A 22187-nucleotide genomic window follows, 5' to 3' on the forward strand; every position below is an offset into this window, starting at 1 on the left:
AGGAATTATAAAAATATTAATTTAGCACTTTCATAATTACAGTTTAATAAGAGATGAGAATTATTTGAGTTTCAATTTCCATCATTATTAGTTTTAAAGTATTAATAAATATTTTAAGCCACACATGTGAGTTTGAAATCACATCAATAATATAAAATCAAGTGAACTGTAGAATATTATCTAAAAGAATAAAATATTTACCAATCATTATCACCACCCTCTGCACTGGAAAGACCTGGTTCATTGTGACCTACTCTGACCTGTTTCCCAATGAGTATTTCCTGTGAAGTCACTTCTGCAATGCCTGCTCACCAGGGATCTTTGAGGTTTGTTGCAAAACTACTGTTAGTGATTCTAGAAGCCTGCCCCAAGCACACTCAAACCAAGCAGAGTCTTTTGTTTGTAAGAGTTGTGTGTAAGAATGAACTACTCTCACAGGGCATAGTACATTTATTTGTGGAAGATAAATCCAATTGTTCTGTAGCTTTTCCAAGGCCAAATAGGAAAATACATCACGAAATGAAAAAACTCTCTCTGGTGAACTTTATGGTTGTCACACCAACAACATCTATTTGTTTTTTTGTTTTTTTGTTTTTTTCCAGAAATGTTCCTACTGTCCATGACTGTATTGTGTCTTTCTCAGGGTAAGCTAATTTGAGGAGAGCTAATTTGATACCCAACTCTAGCAATGAGACATGGAATGCAGGCCCCAAATAATCAGCATCTGAAAGCATCTCCCCTGTTTAGATACAGGAAAGGAAAAACCACTGGAGTGGTCTGCAGCTGTCCTGCAATCCCTGGAGAAAGTGACACGTACCACTTGACATGGAAGACAAGCGTTAACTTTGGGAAAAAACCAAGTAGTTGAAGACATTCATAACTCCAATTAATCAACCCATAAACTCAATTTTTCACTGATTCCAGAGTGAAATAACCAAGAAAAATCTTTTATTTCAGCCAACTGAGTTGAATATTCCATTATTAGCAAATGAAGGCATCTTGACAGATACAAATGTCAAGACACACAGCTTGTGTGTGTTCCATGCTCTGAGAACGATCTGCACGTTCCAGAAATCCTGGTGTGCTTATCCCTATTCTCTAATCAAATAACAGTTTATGTGCAAAAAAAGAAATGTCATAAAATCTGCATTTTCTCTAAGAGGAGCCTATAGTCCAGGCTTCTCTTACAGGTTATAAATGGGACAGCAGAAGCCACAGGGATGTTGGATGATTTGATCGCCATGGGACTGGAGCTGCAGCAGAACCACAGGACCCCTGAGTGCCCTGCAAGCACGCCACCTACAGAGAGACTTCACCCACCTCCTGCTTCTGGGAAGGAACAGGAGGCAGAAATAGAAAAATATGTCCTTTGCTACACTTACTAAGCTCCTTGCTTTCAAAGTAGCAAAAGTGAAAGAGCCATTTTTAAAAACCCAAGCTATAAATATGGAAGTCAAGTGAGTCCTGGAAATCACTCCCGACACTGGCTCCAAATAACATTAGGTTAGCCCCAAAATATCCTCATAAGGTTTCTGATAGGCTCATGTAATTGAAGCAGAAGTTGGACGCTGGTGCTCTGTCAAGACTACATTTAGGCATTTTATCATTTTTATAACATTACATAAGATGAAGAGAAATAGAATATATGAATATATATAAAACTTTAGTTGTCACTTATCGTTATTCTTCAGCCAGTATTTTTTCATCCCAGCCCAGGACATCGTCACAGCTCTGTTATTTGGCAGTGACAAAGGCTACTGATTCCAGCACTATTTTCCTTCTCCAAAAACACAAACCTAAATTGAGAAATAATCAAGGAGAGAAATTCCCTTCTCTTCCCTACTCATTCAGGAAGAAGAGTCTTTATTTCTTCTCAAACCCAAAGGAGAGAACCAGGCACATATTACAAATTTATCTACTTTCACTTGCTCAGACTGAAATGAACGGCTAACACTTTCAGGCTGGTAGTCAAAATTGTTCACTCATTATTCAGTGAACTTCAAGAACCAATTAGCTATAAAAGTCACCTAAGCTAGGAAACCTTCACCAGCCGTTTTGGAAAATAGTGTGCATTCTTCTACTAAAATAAATTACAAATGCTTATTGGAAATGTCTAAATTTTTGTCTTTGATAATTAACATATAATTTTAATTCAAACTGTAGATTAAATTATGCTTCTTTAATGCTAATTAAAGAACATGAATATTAGAGACTTTCTTTTTTTAAAATTCTACTTAGCAATAGATTCACATATATGAGCATGTGGTTAAAATTATTCTCAGTGTGCCATCTAAAATATGACCTATATATTTTAATGGAAAAAATATTATATGAGGGGTCTGTTTTGATTTACTGTTTGTGTTTTTCTGTAAGAAAAAGGTGTCCATAGAGCAATGATTATAATATAGAAAAATGTATATGTTGTGCCTCTCTTACAGTAGAAGGTAGAGCAGTTCTAAATTTAGAAAAGTGAATTTACAAAGTAAAAATATACATCAGTGAAGTTAGTCAAAGATTAATTATTGCTGAGACTGGCAATGTTATGTCCCTGCACAATTACTCATATTAGAATGGAAATGTTTAAAATAAACTATGAACACAATATGTAATGAGGGCAGAAGCCACCCTCATCATTCATCTTTATATTCCCAGTTAGAGCATCTTGCTATAGTGTCTTCATTGTAATTGATATTCAACAAATATTTGCAAAATGAATGAATAAGGAATGAATGATGAGAAAATAATACATAGCTCCTCTGCCTCCTGGAGGTTCAGTACACTACTTTCTTTTAAATTTAATTAATCCTCAATGTCCTTGTAAAATAGCCAAAGGGAAGGTATACTTGCATTACATCTGAAATTGATGGAATCTATGAGAAGGGTTAAACCTCTTCCTCAAAGTAAATAAAGCATTCACACTCTGTATAGCACCAGGGTATTTAAATCATTTCCTAGGTGGAAGGAATTCAATTTGATCCCCTGCAGCATAAACCACAGGAATTCTTCTCAATCTCTTCAAGATAAATCCCTGGGATCCCTGAGCTCTGCCGCTAATCCATCCTCTCTACTATTCATTCTCTTGCTTTTAAAGTTCCTTTTCACTTCCTCCCCCTCCAAATCCATAAAATTTCCAGGTCAGCCCTAATTTGAAGCATTTTATCCTGCCTTCCCCAAATGTACTCTCACTTAGACCATACGTTTCGACATTCAGAAAGAAAAAAAAGTCATCATACTCATATGAGATCAAGAAAAATAGTTTACCAACATTTGAAAGTAACATGACTGCTCTCTCTTCACCTCTGCTGATCCACAGCTAAGCAAGTAGTAGGATATAAATATAACTTATCTTCACTATTCATGAGGATACTACTCATGAATTAAAAGTCTGACACAACATTTATGTGACCTCATTTTGAAAATTTAAAATAGCATAAGGCCTCTAGGCTTAATTTTATCACAGAAAGATTAAAGACACACAAGCAAGCAGAGATTTTCTCTGCTGTGGGACACTGGCAAGTTCTCTTAACTTAAAACATCTGATATTAAAAATGCCAAACTTCTATGTGTCTGCAGTAATAAGGTGATTATCACACTGAATACCCTTTATGCACCTTCTCTCTAGCAAGTAGAATTAATATTAACACATGGACTGAAAATGTTAAGTGACTATAAATAAGCCCAAATGATTTTGTTAAAATTTACCTTCGCAAAATGTTACTTTCAAATTCTTGGTAGAAAAACTTCTTATTGATATTAAAATACAATGAACAAATTATAAGGAGAGGAAGTATCATCAAATACCACCTCCCCTTGCTGTGTATTCAATTAGGCTTAGTTCAGACCTGGATTTCTCCACTCAGAAGTACAGAATATACTGTTACCTGGGAAAACAAATTTCTAATGGCACAGTCTCACTCAAACAACAAAATTCCAACCACCTATCCATACACTGCCATCTGTCAACATGACAATGATAATAGATGCAACATTTACACTGCTTTGTATTGCTGTTGTTCAGTCACTAAGTCGTGTTCAACTCTTTGAGACCCCATGGACTGTAGCATGCCAGGCTCCTCTGTCCTCCACTATCACCCGGAGTTTGCTCAAATTCATGTCCATTGAGTCGGTGATGCTATCTAAGCAACTCATCCTCTGCTTTGTAGCAAAAGCTGTAAGTGTGAGCGTATGAAACAGTGATAACCATGAAATTAAACCCAGAAGAAAACGAAACATACAAAATCGTTTTAAACTATCAAAAAATATGTCATAAAATTTGTCCTTATGTTCCCTCTGGTCCCTGAACGAAGTCTGTGCCATTTTAGACAGGATTCTAACAAGCATGGTTATCTGGTTTCCAATCACATCAGATTCAAAAAGAAGAAATTAATAAAGAAGAAATTGAAAAAGAAGAATGGGGTGTGGGAGACAGAGCACAGAAAGTGGGAGATTCAGGATTGGAATGTTCCTCAACCAGGTCACAGTAACTACAGGAATAGCTCCCCTTTAATCACACTGTATCGTCTGCTTTTTTATTTATTAGTCCTTGAACTCACAGACTTTCAACTTCAGGTTGAAAGAAATTCTCTTGTGATTCTTGAGTCTCCTCCATAACTTCAAAACGAGGACTTTAATTCTATTTTCAATAAACTGCTTCACAAGTAGCTGAAACTGAAATTAAATTTCATAATATGAGGCTCTTAGACAACTTGAGCTGTAAGAATAATGAATCTGTAAATTTGGTGCTCTAGACATCAAAGAGGAATATTCACCCTCCTTTTCAGCCACCCAATGCTAATCCCTCTGATGCTTGTAAGTGACTACCCACACCCAGGATGGTAATATGACTTTTGCCTCATAGATCAGCAACCCAACAGCTCTTCAAGAATGAATAACTGGATTCAAAGCTAAACTCACTTAATTTTTAGCTGAAAAAAAAAAAAAACTTAAGATATCGAAAGAACAAATCTCAATGCTTAACTGTATTTTACTGAAGCTGTTTTTTTTAATGAAACAAAAGAACACTTAGCTATGTCATTAAATTCTTGTCAAGAAAAAGTAACATTTTCTAACAGGATAGGATACATTTGATTCTTATTATCTCTGGTAATATACATTCTTTAAAGTTGGAACAAAAACTTACTCATACCCTAGTATTAGGGAAACTATCTATGTAAATTAATTTTTAAGAAAAACTAGGATTGGGCTTCCCTGGTGTCTCAGTGGTAAAGAATACACCTACCAATGTAAGAGACACTGATCCAGGACGATCCTGGATCATTGAGGATCTGAGACATTGATCCTCGATCCCTGATCCAGGATGATCCCACATGCTGCAGAGCAACTAAGCCCACGTACCACAAGTGTGGAGTCTGTGCTCTAAAGCCCAGGGGCCTCAACTACCGAGCCTATGAACCACAACTACTGAAGTCCCTGCACCTGAGAGCCTGTGCTCTGAAACAAAAGAAGCCACTGCAGTGGGAAGCATGCCCGCCACAACTAGAGAAAAGCCTGTGCAGCAAGAAAGACTAAGCCCAGCCGAAACTAAAGAATTTTAAAAAGAAAACTAGGGTCTATCTTCTGAATTCACAAAAAAGATAAAACTCAGCATTTCATAAAATTTCAACCATCTGCAAAATGTCTAATACAATTAAGTAATCCATGTGCTTTGCAGTAGGGTATCAAAAAGAACTTTTGCTTGCTTCTTTGAATGGCGACGCATGGCTTTTAGGAATATCGGGCATGCCCTCAGGTCCTAACAAAGGACATGGGACAGATGGATTTGTTCCAGATATCAAGATTTTATTTACATCTGATTTTGCAATTCTGCCCTCTTACCACATACATGGCTTTCAACATCACTTAGGAACTAACCCTTAGAAAGAGGAAGCTTGAGTTAGCAGAATATGGAAGGCACATGAAAGTGAAACATGTTTTATGAGACAGTGATGTTTTTCTTCAGAGCGTATTTGATCAATACACTTAAGTAAGTTTCAGGGGAGCAAAAATCAACTAATTTTATTTGCCAATTGGTATTTCCTTTAAGAAAATCAATTTCCCCAGGTTTTAACTGTGATAACAGTTGCTCTTAAAAAAACTGTAGATTTCTGCATGTAAAATGTATATTGAAATAGACATGCACACAGAGAGAAGCGGACAGAGTGAATGGAGGAGCAGCAAGAATACAGATGGTTTACTAATGACCTCTGTGTTTATTCACCCTTCCCGTTTCCCACTTTCCTGGTGTATCAGCTCCAAGAGTCTTGAATGCACGCATGCACGCTCAGTCACTCAGTTGTGTTCGATGTTTTGCAACATTTTGGACTGGAGCCCGCCAAGCTCCTCTGTCCATGGGATTTTCCAGACAAGAATACTGGGCTGGGTTGCCATTTCCTCCTGCAGGGGATCGTCCCAACCCAGGGATCATACCTGCGTCTCCTGTGGATTCTTTATGGCTGAGCCATCCAGGAGGCCCTAACAGCCTTGAGAGTCATTGTCCAAAAATAAAATTAAAAAGCAGCACATAGCGTGTGGGAAGCAGGCGGGAGGGTGCTGTGAAAAATAAGAGCTAGGGGCACTGATGCAGGGTAATGGAGGAGACAGAGGTAGTCAGCCTAGTGATGAATAATTTGGTCCCTAAATTAGCCTCTCTACAAAATCTGAAAACTCCCTTCATTACATTGCTTCAAATTAATTTAAATTATCAAACAGATACTTCAATTAAGCATGTTAATGTCTAGGCTATCAGAATGCATAAAGTTATTGCAGTCACCAGTTTCTTCCAACAGCTTCTCCAGCATGTAAAGGACATGATATGAATGGGAAATCTGCTTGGGACCAAAATGTAAGAGGCAATTCAGAAGCAGAAACTGGGAATTATTTGCCTATCTCAAATTACTGGCTCAGTAAGTCTTTGTTTTTTTATTGGATTTCCCTGATTATAAGACTCATGTTTCTAACTTATTATCACTAAAATATATATCAAAGGATAAACTTCTTAACTACTATGCAGGAAGTAGTTGTGACATTTACCCGCCAGTGTTAGCAAGAGAGAACTCAGACCTCAGCAGAACATTTCACCTCATTTGATTGTCACCTCTGGGTCACTTGTGTTAGAATCACCATGCGCCTGTTGCAGAAAGCTATGACACAGCCTTAAAATAATTTTTCCCCCCTACAGAGACAGTCACACTACAGGTCAGACACTGCCAGAAAAGTCAGGGGAAACTGCCAAATGTATCAGAATATATGAAGACATTCTAAGGATGGGGGGGGGGGGGGCTGGGACAATAGAAAGGACCTGCCAAGAGGAGGGCTCTGGTAGTGACCCTAAAACATACTTTTAACTGATTTTCCAAAGAAACTACTTAATTTCCACAATTATACAACTCGATGAGAGAAAGGGTAAAAATACAAGGTAAAGCAAATAAGAAATGTAGACAAAAACCTGTCATTTTTCAAATTAAAAGAAAAGGAGGCCTAACTATTCTAAAATTACAGGTGACAATGAGGAATCCAGAACTTGGGGAAGGCAAGTCAGTATCACTGGAATACTGCAGTGACAGGACAACAGCCAGTGATTCCTGAGAATCTTCAGACTCTAAAAATGACAAAGGTTTACACTGTAAGTTTGAGACACTGAAAAAAAAAAAAAAAAAAGAATAGCATGCAGTTACATAAGTGGACATGTGCTATGGCTAACTTTTTAACTTTGGTGTATACTTAATACAGTTTTTATTAGAAGTTGTTATTCAATGATAGCACACCTTGCAAATTAATGCCTTTCTAAACTGAGAAAATTTTGTATTTCCAAATCAATCAGGGCAACTGTCCTACCCCAAATAGAGCATTTCTCCCCTTATTCTGCCTGCTCCTGGGGTCTAGACTCCAGGAAGTAGCGTCGGGTTTGTTGCTGTTGTTGTTGTTCAGTTACTAAGCCATGTCTGACTCTTTACAACCCCACGGACTATACAGCCTGCCAGGTTCCTCAGTCCACGAAATTCTTCAGGCAAGAATATTGGAGTGGGAGTGGATTGCCGTTTTCTTCTCCAGGAGATCTCTCTGACCCAGAGATCGAATAACTGTCTCCTGCAATGTCAGGCAAAGAATTCTGTACCACTGAGCCACTAGGGAAGCAGAATCAGGGCTAGTGCTATGAATAATTACAAGAATTGCCTCCTCTTTCAAGTCTTGTGTTGGACACAGCAGGAAAGGGTTAACTCGGGCCTTGGACGTTCAAACCCTGCACATTCCCAGGAAAAGTCTGTCTTTAGGATTGGCCCTTGGCCAGTTTCTAGGAAATGAGCTTGGAGCCCTTGGAATGAATCTTCTGCCTGACAGAGATGTTCCTGTAGGCCTGTGGTCTTGGATTTGCTCAGACAGTTATGCAAACAAATGTTTTTTTTTGCTTTGTGGCTGGAATTTAAGTAGCTGAGGTTGGTCACAAAGCAGCATCATGCCTGTGCTGAGCTGTGTGCTTAGTCGCTTAGTCGTGTCCAACTCTTTGAGACCCCAGGCTCCTCTGTCCATGGGTATTTTTCCAGGCAAAAATACTGGAGTGGGCTGCCATGACTGCCTCATCATGCCTGTGACTGGCTCCTAATAAAATCTCTGGACACCAAGACTCAGGGGAATTTCACTGGCTGGCAATACCCTGCATGTGTTATCACACATCACGGTGGGGAAAATCAAATGTGTCCATGTGACGCTACTGACCAGAAACCTGGGAACTTGTGCTGGTTTCTCCTGGACTTTGCCCAGTGAGCCTGGGCCCTTTGTTGATTTTAATCCGCATCCTTTCGTTAGAACAAAATATAACAGTGAGTTTAACAGCTTCTGAGTCCTATGATTCCTTCTAGGAAACCACAAAGCCGAAGAACAGTCTTCAGGTCTTCCTTCCAAATTTACTGGGCTCCCCTGCTGGTTCAGATGGTAAAGAATCTGCCTGCCAATGCATCAGACCCAAGTTTGGAGCCCCAGGTCAGGAAAATCCCCTGGAAAAGGAAATGGTAGCCCACTCCAGTATTCTCGCCCGAGATATCCCATGGACAGAGGAGCCTGGCAAGCTACAGTCCAAGGGGTCAGGGTCGTAAAAAATCAGACATGACTGAACAACTAACAACACACTTTTCCAAACCTCTTATCTAGTTCAGTCCTCCAAACCCTGCAGTATAACTACTGCCATTTCATAGATGATAAAATCCAGACTTTGAGAGGTTAATTCATTTAACTGGTTGATTAAAATAATCCAAATTAATTGTGCTATACCATGCTGTAATGTTATAGGTTATAAAGAATTGTGAAATAACTATCAGTTAACCTACATTTGCAGTATTTTCTTTGAAAAATATAAAATACAACTTCATAATCTCTGAATATTTAGACTAAAATTAATTTGTAAACACAGTAAAACTTATAATCATTAAGAACTTTATGTATGTTTGTGGTGGTTCTAAAAGCTGTAATGTGGTATCAAAACTTCTAAAGATTATATGAGACTCCTTGCTTATCTACCCCTCCCCACTAAAAATAATTTTTCAAAGTAATTCAATTCTCTGTGTCTCCAATTTTTGAGAACCGTATGGGGACGTGTGTAAATGAGAGAATGAAATAGGCAGATTATTTCCTTAATGTCTGCAAACGTACTTCAGAATGTTATCTTTGTATGTTGAGGGGGAAAGCTTAAAATGCACTGTCATTTCAGGATTTTGCAGGTTTGTGCATATGTGCATGTGTGTGCAAGAGAGAAATGTTTCAAAAATATGTTATGTTTAAGTTCAGTATTCAGCCACAGAAATATCTGATAGCACCAAGTTCTACTTGGTTTTGAGAAATGCACTGGCATTATCAATACTGGATTTATACGGTGACTAAGGGCTTTTCTGGAGGTTCTGATGGTAAAGAATCCGCCTCCAATGCGGGAGACCTAGGTTCGATCCCTAGGTTGGGAAGATCCCCTGAAGGAGGGCATGGCAACCCACTCCAATAATTCTTGCCTGGAGAATCCTCATGTACAGAGAGCCTGGCAGGCTACAGTCCACAGTGTCACAAAGAGTCGGACACGACTGAGCAACTCAACACAACACAGCACATGGTGACTAAAATTCTAGAGGCACAGAAAACTTGTGATAGTTACTGATATCTCCTGGAATACAAAATACTTACTATTTAGTACAGTTTTATAAGTTCTATTTGAATACAACTGATTTCTAATTTTAAACTGATTTCCTTTTACAAAATTAGCTAAATGCTAAAACCATAACACAGGTTACCCATTTCAGTTTTGTGCCAAGACACTTTTATTTAGTAAAACTAAATAGCTAATTTTATACTTCCCTGATTCAAATTTATATACCTGTTTAATACAAAAAGAAATCCTTAGGCTTTCTATAGATCTGAATCATAAGTTGGAAAAGTTTTGGCAAGTACCTGCTTTTTTTACCCCTGGCAATTTTTTTAAACAGACTTTTTGTTTTAGAGCAGTTTTAGATTCACAGCAAAACCGAGAAGAATATAGAGATTCCTCATAAAAAGTGTGTGAAAGTGTTAGTCACTCAGTCACTGCCTGACTCTTTGCAACCCCATGGACTGTAGCCCACCAGGCTCCTCTGTCTATGGGATTCTCCGGCAAGAATACTGGAGTGGGTAGCCATTCCCTTCTCCAGAGGATCTTTCTGACCAGGGAATCAAACCTGAGTCTCCTGCATCACGGATGGATTCTCTACCACGTGAGCCACCAGGGAAGTCCAAACATACTCTTGACACTCAACACAAGCACCGCCTCTCCCATTACCAACATTCCCCACCAGAGCAGTACATTTATTACTAATGAGGAATGTATACTACATATCAATATTATCCAGACTCTACAGTTTTAGGGTTCACTCTTCATGTTGTACATTTTATGGATTTACAAAAATGCACAATGACATATATCCACCCATATAGTATCACATGGAACAGTTTCAATATCCTAGAAACTCTCTATTTAGCCATTCCTTCTCCTTTAACTCCCAGCAACCACTGATCCTTTCACTATCTCCACAGTTTTGTCTCTTCCAGAATGTCATATAGTTGGAACCACATAGTATGCAGCCCTTCAGATTGGCTTTTTTTACTTAGTAGAATGTACTTGTTTCCTCCACATCTTTTTTTTTTTTTTTTTTTTTTTTGGACCTCCCTGGTGGTTCAGACAGTAAAGCATCTGCCTATAATGCAGGAGACCTGGGTTCAGTCTCCGGGTCAGGAAGATCTCCTGGAGAAGGAAATAGCAACCCACTCCAGTATTCTTGCCTGGAAAATCCCTTAGACCGAGAAGCCTGGTAGGCTACAGTCTATGGGGTCACAGACATGACTGAGCAACTTCACTTCATGTCTTTTTATGGCCTGATAGCTCATTTCCTTTTAGCACTGAAAAACAATCCACATCTGGATACACCACGGTTTACTTATCCATCCACCATCTGAAGGATATGTTGGTTATATCCAGGATTTGACCGTTTTGAGTAAAATTGCTGAAAACATCATATGCAGATTTTCATGTGGACATTCATTTTTCAAATCTTTTGGGTAACTACCAGGGAGTGTGACTGCTGAATCACAGGTCAGAATAGGTTTAGTTTTACAAGAAACTTTCTATCTAAACAGTCTTCCAAAGTAGTTGGACCTACACTTGGCTTTCCCACTAGAAATTCCTACTGCTCCACATCTCCAGCAGCATTTGGTGCTTTCAGTGATCTGGATTTTGGCCGTTCTAATAGCTGTGAAGTATTAAGCACCTGAATTCTGATTTCAAAGTGCATTTGAAATGTAACATGTCCCAGAATAATCCAAAGATTGAAAAATGTCAACATTTCTTTTAAAAAACTCTTTTATGAAACTATTGCCCTAAGTAGATTTTTCCCTATCAATTACTTACAGCTAGAAAGAATTTTGTATATACTGGACATCAAGAATTGAGGATACTGGAAATTTTAAATTAATGACATAGGAAGTCAACACAGAAAGCTCAAATGAAATCAAACTAGCATGATTCAAAAAATTAAGTTTAAAAGCTTTCTTGGCCAAAGTTTCATCAGTGAGGGGATAAATTCAATGAAGAATATGCAACTCTGATCGAAATCACTTAATCAAAACTCACTGAATTCACCTTCTGGTTTTCCCAGAAGGATCGGCTGATACAAGAAGAATCAAGAAAGAATGCGGCTCTCACTGAACTATTCGAACATCTTTCTTCGTTAGCTAAAAATGAAATGGCAACCCACTCCAGTATTTCTGCCTAGGAAATCCCATGGACAGAGGAGCCTGGCGGGCTATAGTCCATGGGGTAGCAAGAGTCAGACAGGACAAAGCAACTAAACCACCACCACCAATCACTACAGACATCATATCAAATTCTGTAGTAATAATAAAGCGATGACTGCTTTTCAGCTGGAGGGCCTGGTTTTTTTCCTACTGCATATCTAGCTGTGGTGCATTTTAATGAGAAAGGATGACTGCACCAGCTTTTATCCAGGAAGCAGATTTTAGCCTTCTGCTTAGGTCTCCCACATGCTAATATGGATGACTTTGTTCTGAAGAAAATCACTGATACGAATACATGTAGGTGAATAAATGTATTATCACAATTACAAATTCAATGTTAACATTTTACACACTAACTTTCAAATGAGAAACCTAGAACTAACTAGATTCTCAGTATGTGTGAGGTTCCACTGAATCACAACAGCAGTTAGTACAGAAAAAAAACATCAAATGTTAACATGAATCACTTTGAATACAGACCTGACCCTCTGTCCCCAGGAGTGCACTTTAAAGCAGACAATTCATTCTCCACACAGATGTTACCACAAGTAACATGTGTGTGTGCTAAGTCATTTCAATTGTGTCCAACTCTTTGCAACCCTATGGACTGTAGCTTGCCAGGCTCTTGTATCCATGGGATTCTACAAGCAAGAATACTGGAGTGGGTTGCCATGCCCTCCTCCAGGAGATTATCCTGACCCAGGGATTGAATCCTTGTCTCAGGCATCTCCTAAATTGGCAGGTGGATTCTTTACCACAAGCGCCACCTGGGAGGCCCAAAGTAATGTGGGGCTGCCTAAAGTTTAATGACTGTTGCTCCTTAAAGAAGAGAGAGTTTATTTCCAGACTAGCGTTGAAAAAATTCTGAGAAATGTTTGAAAACTCCTTCAAGTAATTTTCTCATGTGGTCACTGGGAGGAAAATGATTTTACAAAATAGATACCTTCATTGATTTATTAAATGTAATTTGTCAAAGAAATGAAACATTTAGATAGATTCTAGTCTTCTCTCACCACCAACTTCTCCCAAAATATATATTCCATCAAAGATGGCTCACTAAGAAGTTCTACTGCAGTCAAAGTGGCAGAATTTAAGAGGACATAACGAGTCTTTCTGCTACACAGCATCATTATCTATCTCTAACACATCCTTAAAAGGCTGACTTCTAATCATGTGCCAGAGAGGGCCCTGCTAACTTCAGTGCTTTCATAAAGAACAGATGAGAGCTCTCATCATAAATGACTTCAATACAACTGAGGAGAGAGTGAGCAGCCCAGAAAAAAGAAGTCCTCATGTAGAAATGTTGGTGGCACGAAATGCCAAGTGCCTTTAACTAAGACTTTCCCTGTCATAAAGCAAGTTCTGTAAAAATGACTGCAAATAAATTCTTCGGGGCTCAGTGTGAATCGGCAATTTCCATTTATATTATACTGCTGTTTACTCAAAAACTTTTGAATGAATAGGACTCAGAGTTTGCCAAAGTGTTTTCCACAAAACAGCTCTCTTGAGATGTTCCAGATCTGTAATCAAATAAGCCTGAAAAACCCTGAATAGTTAATTCACCTCTTGGGTATGCATAATGCACATTAATATATAAAAGCCTCTAAGAAGACAACCATTAAAATTTTTTAATATTGTTTAACTAAGCATTTCCCAGACATATTTGGCTACATATCTAACAGCTAATTAAACAGTTTGGGAAATACTATCACATAGGAAAAATATTATTATCATTTAAGAAATATTAGGAAATACTATACTCTGGGCACTCTGCTAAAATAAGTTCTAGTTCCTAAACAAAGTACTGATTTTATGTGTGTGACTTATTTTATTCAACTTACCATTGTTTCTTTTATACAGCTCTATCCTTAATAGTATTTTGGTCTGTTGTTTTCCAATCTTGCCTGATATTTTTTTCTGCATAGATATGAAAGTCTAGCAAATGTCAACTAATTATATTAGTCTCTGGCTCAATTCTCTACTTCAAACACAGTGAATATTTTACAACTAAATCTTGGCTAATAACAACCTGTACTTGCGTTTTAAACAAAACAGCGATGAAAATGCAAATAACTACAGCACTTCAGAATTGGTTAACACATCCTAAGAACACTTTCAGGCCATTGGGAAGGTCTTTCCAACCTACATTTCAAAATGTTCAGAAAGAAGCTATCTTGGTTGCTAATTTCAGTGTAAGGAAAAATGATCTGACTGCTCAAAGGCTTATGTGAATGCCTTCCTTTTAAATTTACCACTGAATCATTTGCATCCTCCATTTAATACCAAGAAGGTATCAGCCACAAACCGGATGTCACCAAAATGCAAATAAACTACAATTGAGATCAGCTGTTGTTGTTATTCAGTAACGGATGCAGACTGATCTGTTTATTTTCTCATCCCACCCACCCTCCTCAGGTTTCATTTTTGTCTTCTCAATCTCAACTTGTTCCACTCGGCATCTCCCTCTATCCTCTTCTGTGTGAACACATTACGTATTTTCACAGAGATGCCACTTGTGGTCAAAGGGAAGATGAAATCAATCAGTCTTTGTGATAATAAAAACCATGATCTTGATAGCCAAACCAAGAATATTATGCAACACAGATGTTATCTATCAATAAACCTTGAAAAGCCGTATATGCTTAATACACTGAGTTCATACAAACTGTTGCTAATTAGAGAGATGAGGTCAATAAATAAACAGCAGTGAGTTAGCATTTGGAAGGCTAAGAAATATATATGAATGGATGGGAAAGGTGGCTCTTAAAAGTCAAGAATGAGAATTAAATTTAATCTGGAGAAAATCTTGGTTGCATTTGAAAGCTTCTGAGCAGGTAAGTGCTTTGATTAAATAAATACCTAAAGAGTTCAGGTATAAATGAACTGGATGGGTGAGTAGCTGTTAATCGAGTATTTTAAGTCACTTAGTTAAAAGTGACTGACCTAAATCAAGGTTATCAGGACCCAGACCAAGTGTAGACATGGGGAGTGATGAAGGCGCCAACAATGGTTTCAAAGTAAGAGCTGGTGGAGTTTAGAAGGTGAAGAAGAAGGAGTGATACATGAAACCTGAGACTGAGGTTCCCCACACCAGGCTCAAATGATGTGAAGCTGACCAGGGAAAGGCTGGGCAGAGAAGCTTCTTCAAAGGAGGAAATGTTTCCATGCGTTGGGTTGAACTGCTCAGCAATGAAGTGAGATAACTGAACAGAAAACCTGAAGTATAATCACAATCACACAAGAATGACAAGTCTTATTAATAAAAACATATTTTGATTAGCCTTTCCTGGGGGCACATGGGAGACAGGATTGCAGAAAATTACAGAATGAAAAACAGAAAGGTTACATATCAATAACTTGATTAAAATTCCATACTAAGTCAGTGACAGCTGTCTTAGAGCAATACTTATCTACTACAGCACAACCCATCCAAGAGCAAATGTGTGCCGAGAATTACAAAATAGTTTTCAGACTGATGAAACTTCACTTTTATGCCTTATTTTTCCCTTTTTTCCCCAATGCTGCAGAAAGAGATGATGGGGAATTTAAATGGATGGGCCTAATATTTGCACAAGAATTCCACAGTCTATGTAGATAAGTTTCCTACCATTACTGCTTAGCACTGGGCTCGGGCACTTGCCCTGTCAAGCAACAGATTTTCAGTACTGCCCCTGGCAGACATTCCACCAGCAAAAGCAATCCCTGCCCAGGCTCAAACATTCCCAACTATTCTAGTCACGCCAGTTCAACCCATGCCCCTTAAAACCTCACAAAAACATTGACTTACACTGCTGCTGCTGCTGCTGCTAAGTCACTTCAGTCGTATCCAACTCTGTGCGACCCTGCAGACGGCAGCCCACCAGGCTCCCCCATCCCTGGGATTCTCCAGGCAAGAACACTGGAGTGGGTTGCCATTTCCTTCTCCAATGCATGAAAGTGAAAAGTAAAAGTGAAGTCACTCAGTCGTGTCTGACTCTTCGCGACCCCATGGACTGCAGCCTACCAGGCTCCTCCATCCATGGAAGTCTCCAGGCAAGAGTACTGGAGTGGGTAGTATATCCCTATTCAGCTTCTTACTAACCATAAACTATTTAAACTACCCAACAGTTTCTTTAGCTATAAAATGTACAACAGCTGACAAAATACCTATTGGTCTTCTTTGTTGCAAATACAGGATGTAAGGTAGGCGAAAAAGCTTACAGAGACCGTGCCCAATAAATATCATTAGCAGTATTATTTTAATCCATGAAATGAATGGAGTTTAAATTTTTTAATATATAAGCTATAATAAACTTGAGTTAAGTTGGTGGTTACTTTAGGTCAATGGTTTTAAAACTCATTTACCAACGAAACATTTTTCAAAGAAAATGTTATACCGGAACAAAAAGAGCTAGATAGAGCAGCTGTAATTTACAAAGGGATGTGAAAGCCTGGCTCTCACTCATTCAGCTTCCTTCACACTCCCTTCCACCAGTCACACCAAACCCCCAAGGCAGGTTCCCAGGGCACCAGCAAACACACTTTTAAAAAAGATATCATTTTGGGTAATAATTGATATAACCAAAAATTATGAAAAATAGGTCCCCATGGGTAAGAGAAGCATTCTAATTTTTTTTTTTTAATGATCATTCTTTTCATTCTGACACCTTCAGGAGCTCTTGAAGGTTTCAAAGTAACTACATATTTCAAAATTTTAGAATGAACATGTACTTCTTGCATACTGAAAATTGATGAATCTTTTTGGAAATGCTAGAATTATTTCTCCATCCTCTCAGTTCCCCAACTCCTGCACACACGTACACACCTCCTTCTAGGGAACTCAAAAGAAAACAAATGCACTTTAGCAGTCAACTGGATTGCCTCTTTCCACAGCATCCCATAAGTAAATGACTGTGCAATGGGAGCCCCAGCAGATTAGGATCCCCAGAAGATGTGGTCGACCACCAGAGTGGTGTCGATTTTTGTAACTGAATTAAATACTCTGAAAAAAAAAAAAAAACTCTCCAGTGTACCACAGCCCCCATAACTCTCTATTATCCTAAAAAACTGCACTATCCGTCTTCTGGAAACATTTGAACAGGTCAGAGAATAGGGCTTATAACCTGAGTAAGCAACTTCTGGATTCATAAGAAATTCCATTCCTGAGTGACATCACCAGATTAGGGGCTTTTTGAGCTATCTGAGTATCCATCCCTACACCTGGTCATTTGGGTTAGGAAATTGTTTTCAACCAGCCAGACCACCTGTCAATCTGGGACTTACTTCCCTGATGGGGCAGTGGATAAGAATCCACCTGCCAATGAAGGGGACACCGTGTGATCGCTGGCCCAGGAGGATCCCACATGCTGCAGAGCAACAAAGCCCAGTGCACTCTAGAGCCCAGCAGCCACAACTCCTGAGGCCCATGCTGCAGCTACTGAAGTCTGTGCGCCTAGAGCCTGTTCACGACAAGGGAAGCCATGCAGTGAGAAACCTGTGCACCTCAAGGATGCATGGCCCCACCCTCACTGCAACTAGAGAAAGTCTAGGCAAAGTAATGTACACCCAGCACAGCCAAAAGTAAAATTACTTACTTCAAAAAAGTAAAGCTGTGGACACACAATAAAGGGTGTAAACTCATAGGCAACTCTGAACATTGCACCAAACATCAAATTTCTAATTTATTAATAATTTGTAATATTAGATTTCTTATCATGCACACTCTGATATTGGAAAATTCCTAATTCAATAAGCATTTCTTACTCTCATATCCTTTCTAAAAGATAGGCATTAATGTTATATTCTTGGGTGAAAAACAGTGAGGTCTTGAGAGGATAATAACAGTCTTTGGATGTGTACATTTTATATGCAGACAGACGCAGAAAAATTCTGAGAGAATAAATTCTAATGTTAATAGAAGGTGGAGAAATCATGCGGTTTTTATTTTTATTTTATTTTTTACTTATCACTTTTTTGATTTTTTTTTTAAACAATCAACACTTAAAACCTCAGGTATGTCTTCACAGTACCTTCCTTGCTGAAAGCTCAGTCAGGGAATCCTACCGGAGTCCGTGACCAGGCTCCTTCCCGGCTCCTCCTATCTCTATCTTTAACCTCTGGCCCCAAGTACTCAGCCTGCTCCCCCAGCCTCTCAGTAGCCATCACCACTCACTTGGCCCCTTCTGTTTCTTCTACCACTGACTGTACAACTGACTGCAAGCGACGTGAAGGACAAGAGCCCCCAGATCTCTGTGGTCTTAAGTTTACTGCCAACCAATAAGGGACAAAGAAAAAAGTAAACAAACAGCATGACAAAGTATAGGGAAGGAATGAATTTGCATCAGCTTACAAACTGTATACAATTGAGGCTCCTGGTTTATAGTTTTTAGCACACCCATGAAATTGCGAGGCAGCATTCAGGAGGAGCCTACAGCAGGCCCAGGACTACTGACGACTTTGGAGTTCTTCCCAGGAGGCCAGGAATCAGAAGCATTGTCAGGATCAGTGCTACAATGAATTAACCTTGCCCAATATATATATACCCCAAGTTTTCAAGCATATGTAGATTGTATTAATAATCAATTCTTAACATTTAACACTTCTTTTCTCATTATTTGTCAATCAAATGATGCGAAAACTACAACTCTCAGGGAAACGTCTACATCATTTTTTTGATGTTCAAGAGCCTCAAGAGATTGCTCAAAGAAGCTGGGAACACTAGTGTACAGAAAGGAGGACAGGTCTCAGAAGTGTGACAGAACAGGCTTTACCTGGAAGCTCCATCATTAACTGAGCAAATCTGAGCCGGTTCTCTAAACTCCCTGAGCCTCAAGTTTCCCAATACAAAGGTGGGAATAATAATAAATCCATGAACCTTCCCACGAGGGAAAACCAGGTGAACCCAGTCTTCTAGCTGACTATCTGCTCCCCTTCAAACCTCACCTGAAGTCCACACAGACAGAAGGGCAAGTGTAAAAGGCACTCTGCCCCTCGCACAACCTCTAAATGAAAGGCCAACCAACTAGGCCGATGGCCAGCCCTGACACACTGGCCTCTTGGCATGTCCTCTTATCTACAGAAACACACATACACACAAAAATTATGTGAAAAAAATTTTCAGTATTATTTCTTTTTTGAAGAGTAACATATAAAATCAACTTCTGCCTCAAAACAAAGTGTAACTATTCTTGGAGAGTGTCAGAGAGGAAACAGCAGATAAGTTTTATATACAACCTGAATTGAAAATTATTCTTGAAATCATTTCTTGAACATAAATATGTTCAATGGTTTAGATGAAATGATAGCACAATATAATTCAAGATAAACACGGACTATCTCTCCAGAAGATCTCCACCTTCCTTTAATCAGGAAAATGAGTCTAGCTTACACGAAATGACTGAGCACCGAGGGACTGATGCTTTCACACTGTGGTGCTGGAGAAGACTCTTGAGAGTCTCTTGGACAGCAAGGAGATCAAACCAGTCAATCCAAAGGGAATCAACCCTGAATACTCACTGGAAGGACTCATGCTGAAGTTGGAGCTCTAATACTCTGGCCACCTAATGTGAAAAGCCAACTCACTGGAAAAAACCTTGATGCTGGGAAATACTGAAGGCAGGAAGAGACAGGGGTGACAGAGGATGAGAGATGGCTGGATGGCATCACCAACTCAATGGACATGAGTCTGATAGTGAAGGAGAGGAAAGCCTGGCAGTCCATGGGGTCGTAAAGAACTGGACACGACTTAGGGACTGAACAACAACAATCCAAAATGACACTATCAACTGAATATAGTAAGTTGATAAGCATTTTAAATCAAAGGATTATTTCATTTTTAAATGCACAATTGACACACAGCAATGAGAAATACATAACAAGTATAAAATTCTAATATAGACAATGTAGTTCATGAAAACAATTTTTTTCTTTCAGAAAATTTATTTTCTGCTATTAGCTACAAACCCATAAAGGGGTAATATTAAAGGTATTATTATTATAGTACTAAAACAATCTTTTATACATTGGTTTATAGAGCAAGCTTTTGGAAGGACGAAGCAATCACATCAACAATTCACAACAATCTTTAAAAAGCAAGCTGTTCCACATTACAAATGCAAGTGAACTGTTATTTAAATCAGGAAGCAAGGAAAAAACTGTCCTTTAGGAAGATAACATAGAGAAGGAAACATCTCTTACTTTAAGAGCAGCCATGGTGTTTGTTCCTACACTGAAAACTGATGTTATCGCAATTATCCATCCCAATCTCCAGGCCTTGCTCCTGGAGGCAGTTATAACTTCTCCACCTCTTGCTGTGTTAACACTAGTTCAGTAATTTCCTGATAAAGAATCTTAGTGCAAACAGATCTTAGTGATTAACTGTAAGGTTCATCCCCTTCTTGTACAGATAAGTAAACTGAGGCCAAAACAAGTATCTTACTGTTAATAATAAAGCTAATTAGTTGAAAAGCCTACCCAGGGCTTTCCCAGTCCACACCTCTCATGAGAACCACAATTGTGAAACAGACAACTCAGGTAGGTATCAACCCAGAAGCATGGGGAATGTTTACAGTGGGCCACATAGCATAATTTTAACTATTAAAACAATTCAAGAGATTATTAGTCATACACCAGCATCCTTCGGATAGTAAGTGTAAGAACAGTGTTAATTTACCTGAATCTCTTCTAATGTATTCTTTTTATTCAAAAACAACAGTACTATAGAAAATTTAGAAATACTGTAATTTTAATAAAGTCCATACTACATATGCTATATTTTCAACTAGTAAATCAAATCAATATACCAATCCTGACACTTAAGTACACTGTGTCTATGGGAAATGTGATAACTATTTCAAGGCAAGCTTTTTTGAAATGTACACTGCAACACAAATCCTAAGTATTTTTAAGATTCATATTAATTCCAAGCGTTTTAAAAATGTATTTACAGAAGAAAGCTTCTTTTGCAATTTATATGTTCCTAAATGTTTCCATTAGCTAAAAGATATTTTGGAATATGATCAAAAGCTATTGAATGTCCGGTTCTAACAGCAAAGCTAAATCTCTGACAGTTCTCAGATGTGGCCACTGCTTTTAAACCACTGTGTCCCCAAAGGTCTAACAGGGTGAAAATTCTGCCTTAACAAGTGAAGACAGCAAGGCATATTTTAATGGTTTAATTTCATCTCTAAGCGGTAAACACAAAATTGGATTTGGGCTTTCTTCACATCTCTAACAACTTAGTATTAAAGTATGCATCTCTCATTCTTCCTCCTCAAGAAAAAAGTTTACACATTCCAGCTACATATAACTTCCAAATTCTTTCTAACTATGAAAACCAAAATAGGGCTCCTTAAAGAAAAAAAAAAAAGATGGAGAATTGGCAGACTACATGTTTATGTCAACCTACAAAAAACATAGAAATGTGCAGCCCCAGCTCACCAGAAGAATCACATGTGACCAAACTATTCTGTGACATCTTATGTCTTTTATGCCCAATATGCTGGTTTTGCATTCGCCTGTGTCAATCCCTAAAGGCTCAAGAGCTAGTAGAACATCTTTAGCACGAAGAGTGTGAGAGCTCTGTTGTTGGCCCGTGGCATGATCTTAGAAACACTTGAATCAAACCTATTTATTTCCCCTCTGCTATTTCAAATCGAGAGACCTAGGCTTGGGACGTGGCTACACGACAACAACAAGAGAAGAAGAAAAAAACACCCGAACACGGAACACGCTAAGAACAAAGGAAACACCAGCTTGTGAACAGGAAATGAAGCAACTCTATACACATAAATACCTTTTGGGGCCGCCAACGTAGGTGAAAGTAAAGGTGGAGTCTGAGTATCTGAAATCTGAAACGAAAAGTCTTGTTAAAAGCTACCCCCTGAAGTGGATTTTTAACCCTGGTCCTG

At 38.6% G+C, this 22187-nt stretch overlaps 1 protein-coding gene across 3 annotated transcripts in view; it reads right to left on the reverse strand.

The window, feature by feature from the left end:
• Window positions 1-22187, reverse strand: part of PARP8 (poly(ADP-ribose) polymerase family member 8) — a 195871-nt gene that overhangs the window by 171480 nt on the left and 2204 nt on the right. For all 3 annotated transcript variants that reach the window (XM_042233798.2, XM_012096951.5, XM_042233797.2), the window contains one exon: window positions 22073-22127. In XM_042233798.2, the coding sequence (XP_042089732.1) occupies window positions 22073-22127 (55 nt within the window). The remainder of the gene's footprint in view (window positions 1-22072; window positions 22128-22187) is intronic.

Source organism: Ovis aries, chromosome 16, assembly GCF_016772045.2.
Source record: "Ovis aries strain OAR_USU_Benz2616 breed Rambouillet chromosome 16, ARS-UI_Ramb_v3.0, whole genome shotgun sequence".
NCBI classification, from domain to species: Eukaryota; Metazoa; Chordata; class Mammalia; order Artiodactyla; family Bovidae; genus Ovis; species Ovis aries.